We start from the raw sequence: 15,558 nt of genomic DNA, 5'->3' as shown, positions 1-15,558 counted from the left end.
CCACACACTAGAAGGTGAAGGGACGACGACGGTTCGGTCCGTCCTGCACCATTCTCCTTGCTCCAGGGATCGACGTGTGGTCTGGTCAACACCAAATTGTATATTTGCTGTTTTCTGCCATGTACCCCCCCTTTTTTTTCAACACAATTTATACTTTAATCTCAATTAGTATTAAGTTTTAGTCTAAGTATTTTTCCCTGCCCGAAACGCTTTGCGTAATAGTGGCTTTAGGCATTGTATGTACTAGCTCTATCTATAAGTCCATCAATGTTTGTATCTAACCTTGTATGTATGTACTTTACCTGAATAAACATTTGATTTGATGAGGATGAAGTTAAGTACTTTTTGCTTTTACTTGTGGATAAAGCATAGGTTGGTCAATATTTTTAATAATTGATGATGATTATAATTCATTATAATTATAATTTTGTCTAATTAGTTTGTTAGTGGATTTCTAAGAATGTAAGAACACCAATGTTATGTACTCTCATAACCCAATGTACCTTCTAGTATATTAATTATATAACTAATTATTATTACCGTTTAATAGTATATTCCACACACCACTAGAGCACGTGGCGGCCAAAGCAACGTCACGTTAAATACAACTATCGATATATTTTTGTCATAAATCAAAATGGAGGAAATAAATCGGTTATTATTTGTAAGAGACGTTTTCCAGGCGGGGGGTTGCCAGTGGGAGCGAGGCGACGCCGGCCCCGAACTGTCAGTGGCTGAGCAGCGGTCAGTTGTGGAGCTCCTGTTGCTCTTCTCTTGTGTTACCGTGAAAGAATTGGTGTAAACCTTTGTGTGGACATTCAGGCGACTAGTAGAGGAGGTCACTTTGATTGTGGGCATTCCCGAAGATTTTTAGTGGTTGAAGTGTATTGAATAATGGGGTTATTGACGGTGTAAAGTGTACAGTAAGCAGTCGATATTTAGCACCATGGAAGTGATACAGACGCTGGACCGGGACTGTTCTGCTCTGGCAGGACTCTTCCAAATGGTCATGAACGACATGAAGGTGAGTCAGTAGACCCGTGGTGTTACTCCCACAGGCAGCCAGTGTCATTGGTTCACCGTGATAGCTATTGTTATTTCCTCGAGGAGCTTCTTCATCGACCAGTTGGTGGGCTCGCTCAGCAAGGACGGTATAGGCCTATGGTGCCGTCGGCCTCACCACGCCTACTGCCAATCTTGCCTTCTTTTCCCTCCATTATTGATATAATTTTGGTTACTAAGCACACAATATTTCCGCTTGATGCGACTTTGTTCGGCAAGTGTACTTGTGTGTGTGTGTAGAAGTGGCCGGGCCATTGAGCGCTCCGGCCTTACAAATGTTATTGATTTTTGCCCCCAGGTGGACGACTGTACTCTCCTGCATGCTCTACACTGTTGGTTGTGTACCCCTCATGTTGTCCTGCTCTACACTGTTGGTAGTGTACCCCTCATGTTGTCCTGCTCTACACTGTTGGTAGTGTACCCCTCATGTTGTCCTGCTCTACACTGTTGGTTGTGTACCCCTCATGTTGTCCTGCTCTACACTGTTGGTAGTGTACCCCTCATGTTGTCCTGCTGTACACTGTTGGTTGTGTACCCCTCATGTTGTCCTGCTCTACACTGTTGGTTGTGTACCCCTCATGTTGTCCTGCTCTACACTGTTGGTTGTGTACCCCTCATGTTGTCCTGCTCTACACTGTTGGTAGTGTACCCCTCATGTTGTCCTGCTCTACACTGTTGGTTGTGTACCCCTCATGTTGTCCTGCTCTACACTGTTGGTTGTGTACCCCTCATGTTGTCCTGCTCTACACTGTTGGTTGTGTACCCCTCATGTTGTCCTGCTCTACACTGTTGGTTGTGTACCCCTCATGTTGTCCTGCTCTACACTGTTGGTTGTGTACCCCTCATGTTGTCACTGCCTAACATGTTTGGCTTTTGTATCGTGGTCTGGTGTGTTGAACAGCACATATGTGAACCTCCAGCAATTGTTGACGAGTTCTAGTTAAGTTTTGTTAGTCATGCGTGTTGATGTTGTTACTCAAGAGTTATGATTTATTAATGTTCTGTATGCAGAGTTGTAGTTCAGGTAATTTATTATGTACCCCATATCCATCCTGTGGGCGGTAGGGTAGTGGAAACAGTTAAGAGGCACATAATGGGCTCAGGGACTGAGAAACCAAAACATACTGAACCCCACAATTCATTTAGCTAAGCAAGTTACAATGTATTAAGGGGGTTGAGTCCCTGAGCATGTGCACAGTTACTGGTGTATGGACATTTCTTAATTGGCGAACTGCGCATGCAGGGTTATGGCGGCTCGCAAAGGTTTACAAATAACATCAGACCGTTAGATCTAAGTAGTCTCTCGGGAAATCTTATGGAATTATAAACGTGAAGATCCGCTTATTACATAAAAACACGAGAATCTAGGAAACTGTAGAAGGACCATTGGCCCATACGTAGCAGCGCCTATTTGTATCCACCCAAGCTGACTCGTATGTCTAACCTACGCTTGAAACAATCAAGGGATCCTGTGTCTCTTAGGTTACCGGTAATTGGTTCTACAATTTTTGTTTAATTCAGTATCGGAGGACAGGCGGCCAGTGTGTGTTTATACAGGGCCATATAGGAGCAATATTTATTTATGAATTTATATGAACAAAGGTTTCAAGCGTTTCACTCCTACATTGTGGCTCAACAAGCCACAATGTAGGAGTGAGAACAGCAGATGCTTTTTCACCAATAAGGTGAAACCCATGGCACTTTTTCACCCATGGAACTGCCTATCCGCCAAAGCTGTAAACGCTAAAACTCAGTTGGGTTTTAAAATACAACTGGAAAAAAATCATTATTGCAAAGACCTTTGACAAGTCGCCAGCTTCCTGTCCTCGTCGAGGCCACGAAGTCGCCGGCTTCCTGTCCTCGTCGAGGCCACGAAGTCGCCGGCTTCAGTCCTCGTCGAGGCCACTAGTATTAATGGCCCTCGGGTAAATTCAGGTAAATTACACATGAGGCTTATATCGAGGTCTTCCACTTCCCCCCTCCCAGGTCGAATTATTGACCCCGCCTCAGTATGCACCCCACAACAAGCCGACAGATCTAGATGAAGAGATGTAAAGGTATCTAGACGAAGTAAAGTATGTGGACATAGACAAGAACACACATTAGAGCATTATATCTTAGATTGTAATAAAATTGAGCCATTTAGAGATAAATCTAAATTCAAGCTGTACGAAATGCCAAACCATATTATTAAGGATAAAATATCTGAAACCCTTGCATTGTGTCCATATTTCGCTTCCAGTAGATAAACGCCATACGAGATTAAGACACAAGTAGTGTATTGTGAAGACACACTTGCAGTCTCCGTGGTGTAGTGGTTAGACACTCGCCTGGCGTTCCGCGAGCGCTATGTCATGGGTTCGTATCCTGGCCGGGGAGGATTTACTGGGCGCAATTCCTTAACTGTAGCCTCTGTTTAACGCAACAGTAAAATGTGTACTTGGATGAAAAAACGATTCTTCGCGGCAGGGGATCGTATTCCAGGGACCGTAGGATTAAGGACTTGCCCGAAACGCTACGCGTACTAGTGGCTGTACAAGAATGTAACAACTCTTGTATATATCTCAAAAAAAAAAAAAAAAAAAAAGACTAATAATAACAAACAGGTCCCCTAAGACCCTGTAATATCTCTATAACTCAAGACACTTGTGTATATATATATATATTTTTTATATATTCTTACATTCTTGTACAGCCACTAGCACGCATAGCGTTTCGGGCAAGTCTTTGATCCAAATATTCCCCGGAATACGACCCGCCAAATCGTTTAACAACTAGGTAACCGTTATACTGTTGGGTAAACAGGCTACAGTTAAGGATTGATACCTGCTTGATGAGGTTTTGGGAGTTGTTCTACTCTCCAAGCCCGGCCCGAGGCCAGGCTTGACTTGAGAGCTTGGTCCACCAGGCTGTTGCTTGGAGCGACCAACAGGCCCACATACCCACCACAGCCCGGTTGGTCCCGCACTTTGTTTTCTAAAATAAAATAAAAAAAAAAAATCTAGTTTTCTCTCTTGAAGATGTCCACGGTTGTTACGGCAATATTTCTATTTAGTCGCTGGGAGGACGTTGAACAACCGCGGATTGTTCTGAATGTACCTCTGATGTTTATACAGTGTTCTCTGATTCTATTCTGGATTGACGCCCGGTAATCCTCCCCGGCCAGGATACGAACCCAGGACGGGGACTGTAAATTTGTGAAAAGACCCACCATTAATGTATAATGATTAACTGTAAATGCATAGCTACTGAAACGGAACAATGCCTGTAACCAGCTGGCATGTTAGGTGTGCAGATAGATGTAATTATTAATGTAATAATCTCCGTTGAGGTCTGACAAAGACCTTTTGTGCCCTTTGTAATAATTTTTTACGTTACCGCTATGACGGTAAAGCGTTGGTGTTCGGCTCTTTCAAAAGCTAGGGGCAGGGCCTCGTCACATTAGAGAAAAAAAAAGAGAAAAGCTGGAGCTTTCGTCTGTGGTAAGGTAATGGGAAGACACACAAAACACAAGTAAATTAACAATGAAATTTTAATTACTTTAGAAAAACAAGACATGAATAAAATTAAGCACATAAAATATAAAAGACAAGTCAACAAACAAAATAATATGAATAATCACTGGCAAATGAAAAGTTACGTTAAGACAAGTGAGTTACAGTGATAGCAAAATAAATATGAATGGAGCTGGAATATTGGCTTCGAGCTGCCACCTCCCTTAGTACACGAAAGCCAAGGCTTAGTCTACCAGCGAGAGATGTCAACTGCAAGGAGCACTGAGATATTCTGACAATACTGGGTCACTGCAGCCCAGACATCAACTTGTGGCGGAGGGCAGGTGCGACGGGACACCAGCCAATCAGCGACAGGCAGGCAAAGGACAAGCAGTTTGCCGGTTTACGGTGGCGGTAGGTAGCAGGTGTCCAACCCGTTCTCGCAAATTTAATAAGTCAATATTGACTTATTAGTTGCGTGCATAGGTGACATACTAAACATAATAGTTTCCCTTGAAAAGCTTCATAGAAAACACCGACCTTACCTAACCTACTTAGTATGTTAAAATAAGCATCTTATAGCTTCGTAATTACAATTGTTACTTAACCTATTATAGGTATAGGTTAGGTAATAATTGTAATTACGAAGCAATAAGATACTTATCTTAACATACTAAGTAGGTTAGGTAAGGTCGGTGTTTTCTATGAAGCTTTTCAAGGGAAACTATTATGTTAAGTATGTCACCTATGCACATATTTAATAAGTCAATATTGACTTATTAAATTTGCGAGAACGGGTTGAGGTGTCACTGTGTGCTGGGTACGATTTGCTCTCTGGGCAAAACGTTTGGCGATACTTGCTGGACGTATCTTCTATATTATCTTTTGTTTTTACGTACTTTGTAGGGAAGAGCAGGCTCAATCTCTCTTGAAAGAGATTGTCGTCACACTGCATAAAAGATAAGTATGGGGTGCACAATAAACTAGCCGCCTGTGGCGGCACAATATAAAAAAGCTGACTAGCTCTTGGGTAGCTACTTGCATTCTAGGTGAACAGGAGCATTAGGAAATGCGCTCGACCATTTCTGTCCCGCCCGGGATTCGAACCTGGAATTCTAGATCTCGAGTCGAGAACGAACCAGACTGTACTATCGGGACCTTTGTTTGTGATGTGTGTCTATGTATGTATTAACACGATGTTGTTTGTGATGTGTGTCTATGTATGTATTAACACGATGTTGTTTGTGATGTGTGTCTATGTATGTATTAACACGATGTACTGAACGGGGTGAGAATAGCTTGAGCTACCTCATCCCTTTGTGTGTATTTTACCTCAATAAACTTATTTCAATTTCAATTTCAATTTCAAATCGGGACCTTACTTTACTAGCGCTTTTAGAAATAAAGGTGTTCTATTTACCGTATTTCTAACATTCATACATTGCATTTTTGGCGTTAAATTTTTACTAATCATAACTCCCAGATCCCTTTCGCAATCTCAACACCAGCCAGCTGATATCATGTAACTATCATTACCTAGTCTCAAAACCTTACATTTGTCAACATTATAATGTATCTGTCAATTTTTTGCCCATTTCAAAACTCATTATTTTTTTATACTATATACAAGAGTTCTTACACTCTTGTAAAGGCACTAGCTCGCATAACATTTCGGGCAGCAGCCCGTCCTCCAGACAAAGACCCAAAAGTGATTCCATGCACCCGCCAAATCCCCTGTTTACGAATGAAATACGGTATACACACGACTCACAACTGATGAAGTTCAAACACTTCCGGAACAAGTGCTTCACTGACGAATTTTGTTCGAACCACAATGCTGTAAATGCTTCACCGACTTACTACAAATATAAATAATCGCCAACAGAACCTAAACACCTAACCTAATCTATGCCTATATATGCACAAAATGCTAAAATATTATAATAGTATTTTATATTTGAGAAAATTCCCGTTTTGAATGAACAGCATGTTAAAATTTATGACTGCGTCTGTGGGGTCGACCGCTGGATGTAATGGACTTCATGAGTCGAGGACGGGTTGCGGGCAGGTGCTTAATCTAAATTTTCCCAGAAATACGAGCCGCCAAATCGTTTAACAACCAGGTACTCATTTACTGCTGGGTGAACAGTTAAGGATTGGTGCCTAGTCAATCCTCTCCGTCCAGGATACGAACCCAAGCCAAATAGCTTAGTAAGCACGGGGCGAATGTCTTACACTGCGCCATGGGGACTACACATAGCTGATAATCTATATAGATCGTCTTGAAGTCATTGAGTCTTCTGTATTCATTTCCCCTCCCTATTTTCATATCGTCGGCAAATTTGCAAATATTGCTGCTCAGACCTGAATCTAAACCATTTATACATCTTATAAATAACGGGGGTCCAAGGACAGAGCCTTGAGGCACTCCATTTACAACAGTTTCCCACGCTGACTTAACTCCATTTTTACTCTCACGGTATTGGGGGCGTTATCTTTTTTAATCAATCTTTCATGTGGAACTATCAAAAACTTTGCTAAAGTCAAGGTACACAACGTCACTAACCTTTCCACTGGTTGATACCTGCTTGATGGAGTTCTGGGAGTTCTACTCCCCAAGCCCGGCCCGAGGGCCAGGCTTGACTTGTGAGAGTTTGGTCCATTAGGCTGTTGCTTGGAGCGGCCCGCAGGCCCACATACCCACCACAGCACTATCAACTGCCTTAATTATGCTGAAATAGAATGATGGCAAATTTGTTGCATGAACGGCCCTTGGAAAAACCATCTTATCTTGAGGTTATCTTGAGATGATTTCGGGGCTGTTGGGAATTATTTAATAATTTTTTAAAGATGAGGACGAATGGCTTTGTAACAAGATAAATTTAATTATTTAACTTTCAGTAATACAAGCAGTCAGTTCACTCAGAATATTGGGTGGCGACAGTCTGTCTATTTTAGTCACACCTTTTGTGTGTTAATCTTCACATGTCTGGCGTAGGTCAGGTCGGGTCAGGTGACCTCGCCTTCCGCTAAGCTGATAATGACAGACGGTTGGCGGTGTTCTTCCCATCAAACAAGCCGCTGTGGTAGGAGGTACCTGTACCTGGTACCCCCACCCCGCCTCCTGGTAGGCGGGGCCATGGCGGAAACAAATGGGCAGAGTTTTTCACCCTGATGCCCCTGTTACCTAGCAGTAAAATAGAACATTATATTGTAGAATGTCCCATATTGACTGACTTTCGCCCTCCTGGCCTAAGGTATGCTGAACTGTGTAATAACTATATGAGTACTGGAACACTTGATGATATATTGGACTTGTACCCAAGATACCATGTAATGTATCAATTATACAATGTATGTATGTGATGTAACTATATAACCTGAGCTTGTAAAAGCACCTTAATCACCTTCAGTGATTAAGTGCTTAATTGCACACTACTTTCTCTATCAGCTATCTCACCCTGTCAGAGTAAAAGAGACAAATGTATGTGAATGCATGTGTGTGTGTGTGTGTGTGTATGTATATGTATAAAGTATATATGGAAGCTGATCAGAATTACATTTCACCTTTGTAAATGCACATTAATGACACTATGTAAAGGACACACCGAACACTTTATGTAGGGCATACGTAAATCTGTGTATCTATGTATTTACGTATGTAGGTTAGCTTAGCATTTTAAAAGCACCAAATCGCCTTCTGTGGTTGAGTGTTCAATAAACCCTTGAACTATATGTTTAACAAATTTCTAACCCTGTCCATGGAGGACAGAATAAAATGTATATATGTTGGTTAGCATTGTAAATGTGTGGCCACGTCTGTGGTAGAAAATAATAATAATAATAAAAAAAAACTCCCTCACCTCGCCCTCCACCATCCCTCACCTCACCCTCCACCCCTCCCTCACCTCACCCTCCACCCCTCCCTCACCTCACCCTCCACCCCTCCCTCACCTCACCCTCCGCCCTGTTGTTCCACATCATCATGCATTTTTTTGTTCTTGATTTCCTATACGTTACAACTTTTGCAATTTTCGTTCCAAGCTATTTTCCCACAATAGACGTTAAGCTATTAGACGTTAGGCCGATAGTTTGATACAGCTGGTCTCCTTGAAAATTGGTACCACATTAGCAACCCTCGATGACTCTGGCACTCTGCCTGACTCTAATGATTTATTTAATATGGTAGACAACAGCTCCGAGCGCCTCTGTATTCCTGGCAAACACTTCGCCTGGTCCTGGGGAGTGGCTTAGCTTCAGTTCTTCTATATGTTTCATAATGTCCGCCCTTGTAACTACTAAACTAATCAACCTGTCCTCTTCCCCATCTATAGACTTGGTCAGCTGAAGGCATAATGTTAAGGTCTTTAGTAAATACACAAGTGCTTCTCTAGCTTTTAAAAGTTTTGACTTCTTGACGTTAGCGTGAGACGATTTCGGGGCTTAGCGTCCCCGCGGCCCGGTCCTCGACCAGGCCTCCTTTTTGTTACAACCCCCCCAGGAAGCAGCCCGTAGCAGCTTTCTAACTCCCAGGAACCTATTTACTGCTAAGTGAACAGGGGCATCAGCGTGAAAGAAACTGTCCATTTGTTTCCGCCTCCGCCGGGGATCGAACCCGGAACCTCAGGACTACGAATCTAAAGCGCTGTCCATTCAGGTGTCCGGGAAGAGTCCGGGTCTAGAGCTGGGGGATGGAGGGGGAGAGGGGAAGAGTCCGGGTCTAGAGCTGGGGGATGGAGGGGGGGGGGGAAGAGTCCGGGGCTAGAGCTGGGGGATGGAGGAGAGGGGAAGAGTCCGGGTCTAGAGCTGGGGGATGAGGGGGGGGAGAGAGTCCGGGGCTAGAGCTGGGGGATGAGGGGGGGGGGAGAGTCCGGGGCTAGAGCTGGGGGTTGGGGAGGAAGAGTCCGGGGCTAGAGCTGGGGGATGGGGGAGAAGAGTCCAGGGCTAGAGCTGGGGGTTGGGAAGGAAGAGTCCGGAGCTAGAGCTGGGGGATGGAGGGGGAAGAGTTAGTGGCCGGAGTCTGGATTTAAGGGAGGATTAGTTTGCGGCCCTTAACCAGGGTGAAGGGGAAGGGAGATTTGTTAAGGTTAGGTTACTTAAAAATTACAGCAACATTGATATTTTCATTGTTCTTTAGTTGTCTGTTTTATTTAATTGATGGAATTTAGTACCATAAAGTTTCTCCTTGTGATACTGCATCTACAAATGATAGTGCTATTTTGTAGGCGGTTCATGAGCTGGATGATGTGCCAGTCCTTTCTGCGTGCACTTGCCAGGGGAGGTGGTACCAGCCCCTGGGACAGCCCCCTGCCAGCGACTGGGGGGGGGGGGGATTACTTTATAGTAAAAACTTTAAGTGACTAGTATCACTTTTCATCTTCCCAGCCTCCAATTGCTTGAGCCCTTCACACCCTAGATTCAACATTTTCTGTCTTCAGTTTCGTGCTTGCAGACGTTGGCTTCGTGCTGTCCGGCGCTGGTGAGGAGTGTTGTTGTGGGGCTCCACGGATCTCGGGTGTCCTCCCTCGCCACCAGTAGAGTCAGGTATCCAAGAGCTTCCAGCCATACCCGACCCATCACACACCTGATCTGGTAGCCTAGCTTTTCATTTCCCCCATTGTCTGACTCCTCGACTCCGGGTCCGGGGAGTGTTGCTACCGCCACAGCATCCCGTCTATCAAGGTGATCATCGTAGCCTAGGCACCTGGGCGTGCTGTAGTTACTAACATATCAAGAACATTTTAAATTCTCTTAAAACCTAGTGATCAATTGATGGCAACACGGTAAACATACGTGGCTTCGCAAGCTGATCATGGACTTAACTCTCTTCTCAGCCTCTCTCTTCAATTATTCTAAGGCAGAGTTCCTACCTGTGCCTTGAAATTGAGCTGATTCTACCCCAACGTTAGCATGCCTGTCCACTCTCACCCAGAAACTCACACACCTCTCAAACTGAGAGTTGAGTTACGAGGAGAGGCTGCGGGAGCTAAACCTCACGTCCCTGGAAAACAGAAGAGTAATTGTAGCCATGATCACTACCTACAAAATTCTTAGAGGAATTTACAGGGTGGACAAAGACACTATTTTGCACGGGAGGAACACGAACAAGGGAATACAGATGGAAACCGAGTACTCAAATGAGCCACAGAGACATTAGAAAGATTTTTTCACTGTTAGAGTAGTTAACAAATACTGAGTTAACAAAACATATTAGTAATTTGACAGTTGAAAGGCGGGACCAAAGAGCCGAAACTCAACCCCCGCAAATACAACTAGGCGAGTACGAATGAAATTAGATAAAATAAAATGTTCATGCAAAAAGTAACGTCATGGATTATCCTCTGGTCCCCATAATACTGTGTATGTAATATATTCAAAGCTATGTATTCAACGTTGTATAACCGTGTTATACGAGACATGACATTGAAACTGATTCAACTACAGGTGTACGTGTCGCCTGCACACACCTGCCCCTAATGTTAAACATCTGCGCCCTGTAACCTCCTGTATGGTGGTCCCTTTAACAAGTACTCTGTTAACTTTCTAAACATGGAAAGCGGAAACTCTCGTGTGTGTCTTGGCACATGGCACATCACTATCTGTAATAAATCTCTCTGAACTTGTTCCCTCTCCCGTGATGAACTATCCTGCTTGTATCGACCAGAGGGGGTATGGAAAACGTGATTGAAATATCTGAAAGATATAGCACAGAATACAGCCTAACGTTTAATCCTGCGAAATGTCCTGTGATTGCTTTTTACTCGCAGGACTCGTTTTATCGAGATCCCAGTCTAAAGTTAATAGGCAGAGCTATTCCAGTAAAGTGCCCTGAAAAGCATCTGGGGCTTATTTGAACCTCAAAGGTCCCAATTGTCAATTATTTTATGGCATTAGAGACCTGAAGGTTGGAACAAATATCATTAGTGAATCTGGGCATCTTGATAACTAGTAGAAAGTAAAGTTATTTAACAATCAACGTATAAGCTTGTATGAATGTGGACTATGAGACCTACACAATTGTGACCTTGGTAAGCCCAAGTGATTGTAGGAAATGTTTTAGATGTATCTTAGTGTGTGCTAGCGCGCGCCGCAGCCTCCAGCCTAGCCTCGTGTCCACACCCACAATGACCTGCGCCAATGTATGTCTTGCCACTCTAATGTTAAACCTGCCTCCTGTTAATGTTATCTTTGTTTATACAATATATCATATTTCAAATTGTTAGCTAAATGTCACTCACTTTATGCCTAAAATCTAAGTTTGATATAGATCGCTATACGCCTGCTAGTCCTGCAAGTGTTGTAATGATTTGTACAAGTTGGTGGCGATTACGTTTGATTCTGATAATGACAATGTCTACGCACTATGCTGTTATTGTGTGACTTGTGTAATTACTGTAGTGTATTTTGTTACTTGTCCCAGTTGTAAATGTACAACCACTTGTGAATAAAGTCTTAGATTTAATTGATTTATTCTGGACGCAATTTGTTACCACTGCCAGGGACCACAGCAAGGGGGCCCAATAGCTGAGTGGACAGCGTCTTGGACTCGTAATCCTAGGTTTAGGGTTCGAAGCCCGGTGACGGAAGAAATAAAATGGGCAGAGTTCTTCACCGTAATGTCCCTGTAACCTAGCAGTAAATAGGTACCGGGGAGTTAGACAGCTGTTACGGGCTGCTTCGTGGGTGTGAGTGTGTGTACTCGCCTATTTGTGCTTGCGAGGGTTGAGCTCTGGCTCTTTGGTCTGTGTGTACACAGACCAAACAGCTGCCAGACGTATCTGGCAGCTGTGTGTGAGGGGGGGGGGTAGTAGTAACTGTTGATTGACAGTTGAGAGGCGGGCTGAAAAAGCAGAGCTCTACCCCCGCAAGCACAATTAGGTGAATACAGCCTAGGCCCACAGCCCGGAACTGCCGCCTCGGACCACAGCTTGTTCAAATAAGATAAAAATTGTGTTCCCAAATAAGTCGTGTATGCCATTATGATCTTGAAGTGTCAGGGATCGTAGCCCCCCATTCGGTTCTCAGTCATAATCAGGTGGAGGACGGTGGGGGGGGGGGGGGGGGTGTTGCAGCGTGACGATGGCGTGACACAGGATCAAGAGGGGCGTGGCGGGTGGTAGATCAAATAGTGGGTGGGCGTGGTGCGGGGGGGTCGGGGTTCAGTGGGCGTATCAAGTGCAGTGTGGGCATTGTGCTGGGGCGGGGGAGTGGGGGGGGGGTCAGGTTGGGTACAATAGATGGTTCAGTTGGATTGTGGGCGTGGTGCGGGCGGGGGAGTACAGTGGGTAGATCAAGTGAGTGGTGTGTGGGTGTGCAGCTGTCGGGCCCGGGCAGGAATCCTCCAGCTGTGATTTGTGTCGTGTGGCAGTTGGTGCAGGCAGACTTGTGACGGGAGGGAGGGAGGGGACGTGTCTGCTTCATCCCGCCCGCCTGCTCTCTGCTTACCGAATGAAACACTGAGGGGTATGTGCCGTCTCTGGCGCTCGGCTCCTAAAACTCCTTGACTACACGTTGAACCATCAACGTTTCAGCTACTTACACTGTAATCCTAAACAACGTATATTACTGTACTTGACCCGGAGCTGGTGTTAAGGTTAGCAGCGCATGTTGCTCTCGGTGATGGGGTGTAGGCGGTCCTCCCTAGAGGCAAGGAACGACACCTCAACACATGTTTATTGGTAATGTCGTCCTTAGTTGAACATAATTGTCTGTGATGGAAATAGTGGTGTTGTCTCGCCAGACGGGTGGTGCAACCTGACCCGAATAAGGTCACGCGGGGAAATGAGTTCACAGGAAAGTAAGACATAATAAGCCACAGCTTTCGCGTCCTTTCTATTTATTTACTAAGAGGGTTGGGGAGGGGAGGGGGGGGGGGCGGGGCTGACAGTTTTTTCTCTCCCCTCCTACTCTCCCTCCCCTCCTACTCTCCCTCCCCTCCTACTCTCCCTCCCCTCCTACTCTCCCTTCCCTGCCACTCTTTCCTCCCCTCCCACTCTCCCTCCCCTCCCACTCTTTCCTCCCCTCCCACTCTCCCTCCCCTCCCACTCTCCCTCCCCTCCCACTCTTTCCTCCCCTCCCAAGTGCACTCCTGGCATTGAACGCACATAGTAGTGACACCCAGAAAATCGTGAATGATATTCGAATGAATGTTTTAGCTGCTAAAGAAAACAGATTTGAAATTAAATTCCTATGGATACCATACAATGTTGACATCTCCAGGCATGACACTGTTGATATGCTTGCTAAGTCAGCCTGCAGAAAACCAGTGGTAGAAATTGATATGGGTGTTTCATTAGCAGTGACAAAGAGAATACTTAAACAAATATCTAATGAAAATCTCACCGACCTAACAAATTCACAAAGACCTGAAAGTTGTAGCATTAAATATTATGATAGATATCGTGAGGAGACATTCACATATGGGACTAATAGAACAAGAACCCGGCAATGTGATGTTATAGTGGCCAGAATACGCCTGGGATATAGACGTATCTGGCAGCTTTCTCAAAAGCCAAATGTCGAGTACACAATGTGTCAACTTTGTGAAAGAGAAAACATGCACTCTCTTGAACATTATATTGTAGAATGTCCCATACTGACTGACTTTCGTCCTCCTGGGCTAAGGTATGCTGAACTCTGTAATTACTATACGAGTATTGGAACACTTGATGATATATTGGACTTGTACCCAAGATTAACCATGTAATGTATCAATTATACAATGTATGTATGTGATGTAACTATATAACCTGAGCTTGTAAAAGCACCTTAATCACCTACAGTGATTAAGTGCTTAATTGCACACTAGTTTCTCTATCAGCTATCTCACCCTGTCAGAGTAAAAGAGACAAATGTATGTGTGTGTATATATGTATGTATATGCATGTATATATGTATGTGTGTATATATGTATTTGTATAAAGTATATGTGGAAGCTGATCGGAATTACATTTCACCTTTGTAAATGCACATTAATGACACTATGTAAAAGACGATCACCACTTTATGTAGGGCATACGTAACTGTGTATCTATGTATTTACGTATGTAGGTTAGCTTAGCATTTTAAAAGCACCGAATCGCCTTCTGTGGTTGATTGTTCAATAAACCCTTGAACTATATGTTTAACACTTCTCTAACCCTGTCCATGGAGGACAGGAGAAAATGTATATATGCTGGTTAGCATTGTAAATGTCTGGCCACGTCTGTGGTAGGGAAAAAGCTCTCTCCTCCCGTTCTCCCCTCTCTCCTCCCGTTCTCCCCTCTCTCCTCCCGTTCTCCCCTCTCTCCTCCCGTTCTCCCCTCTCTCCTCCCGTTCTCCCCTCCCGTTCTCCCCTCTCTCCTCCCGTTCTCCCCTCTCTCCTCCCGTTCTCCTCTCTCCCCTCCCGTTCTCCCCTCTCTCCTCCCGTTCTCCCCTCCCGTTCTTCCCTCTCCCCTCCCGTTCTCCTCTCTCCCCTCCCGTTCTCCTCTCTCCCCTCCCGTTCTCCTCTCTCCCCTCTCCCCTCCCGTTCTCCCCTCTCCCCTCCCGTTCTTCCCTCTCCCCTCCCACTCTTCCCTCTCCCCTCCCACTCTTCCCTCTCCCCTCCCACTCTTCCCTCTCCCCTCCCGTTCGCCCCTCCCACTCTCCCCTCTCCCAGTGGGCCAAGCATACTTGAGTAAGGTAGTGAACGTTATGCAAGTCAAGGGCCTGTGTGTGTGACACTGTGGCGTGAACACGCGCACCGTCCTCACTACATTAACACTCAACTGAATTGGGTAAAATTGTACATTTTGTCAACGAAGACGTTAATGATAATTGGTGGCCTGGGCGTGTCATAGGCTGGTCGGGGTCGGGTCCCGGGGCCGCCCTCCGGGAAGACTCGGCTCCTACTCCACGTCCTAGTGACTGTTGCCAAGTGTGAGATGGGCTTTGTTTTCCCGCGAGTTGTACAGTTATTCAACTCTGCTTCAGTATACAAAATTAAATACAAAGATTAGAAACCCATGGATATGATAGTACACAA

At 44.8% G+C, this 15,558-nt stretch overlaps 1 protein-coding gene across 1 annotated transcript in view; it reads left to right on the top strand.

The window, feature by feature from the left end:
- Nucleotides 1–725: 725 nt before the first annotated feature.
- The window catches only part of LOC123754246 (mucin-4), a gene marked incomplete in the record, with an annotated part of 115,688 nt that continues 100,855 nt past the window's right edge, over nucleotides 726–15,558 (top strand). Inside the window, 1 exon segment of the mRNA XM_069326358.1 lies at nucleotides 726–1,024. Coding sequence (XP_069182459.1) covers nucleotides 947–1,024 — 78 coding nt within the window.

Source organism: Procambarus clarkii, chromosome 18 (assembly GCF_040958095.1).
Source record: "Procambarus clarkii isolate CNS0578487 chromosome 18, FALCON_Pclarkii_2.0, whole genome shotgun sequence".
Taxonomy (NCBI): Eukaryota; Metazoa; Arthropoda; class Malacostraca; order Decapoda; family Cambaridae; genus Procambarus; species Procambarus clarkii.
Note: the sequence above shows the minus strand (reverse complement) of the source record. Positions and strands in the feature narration are given on the sequence as shown.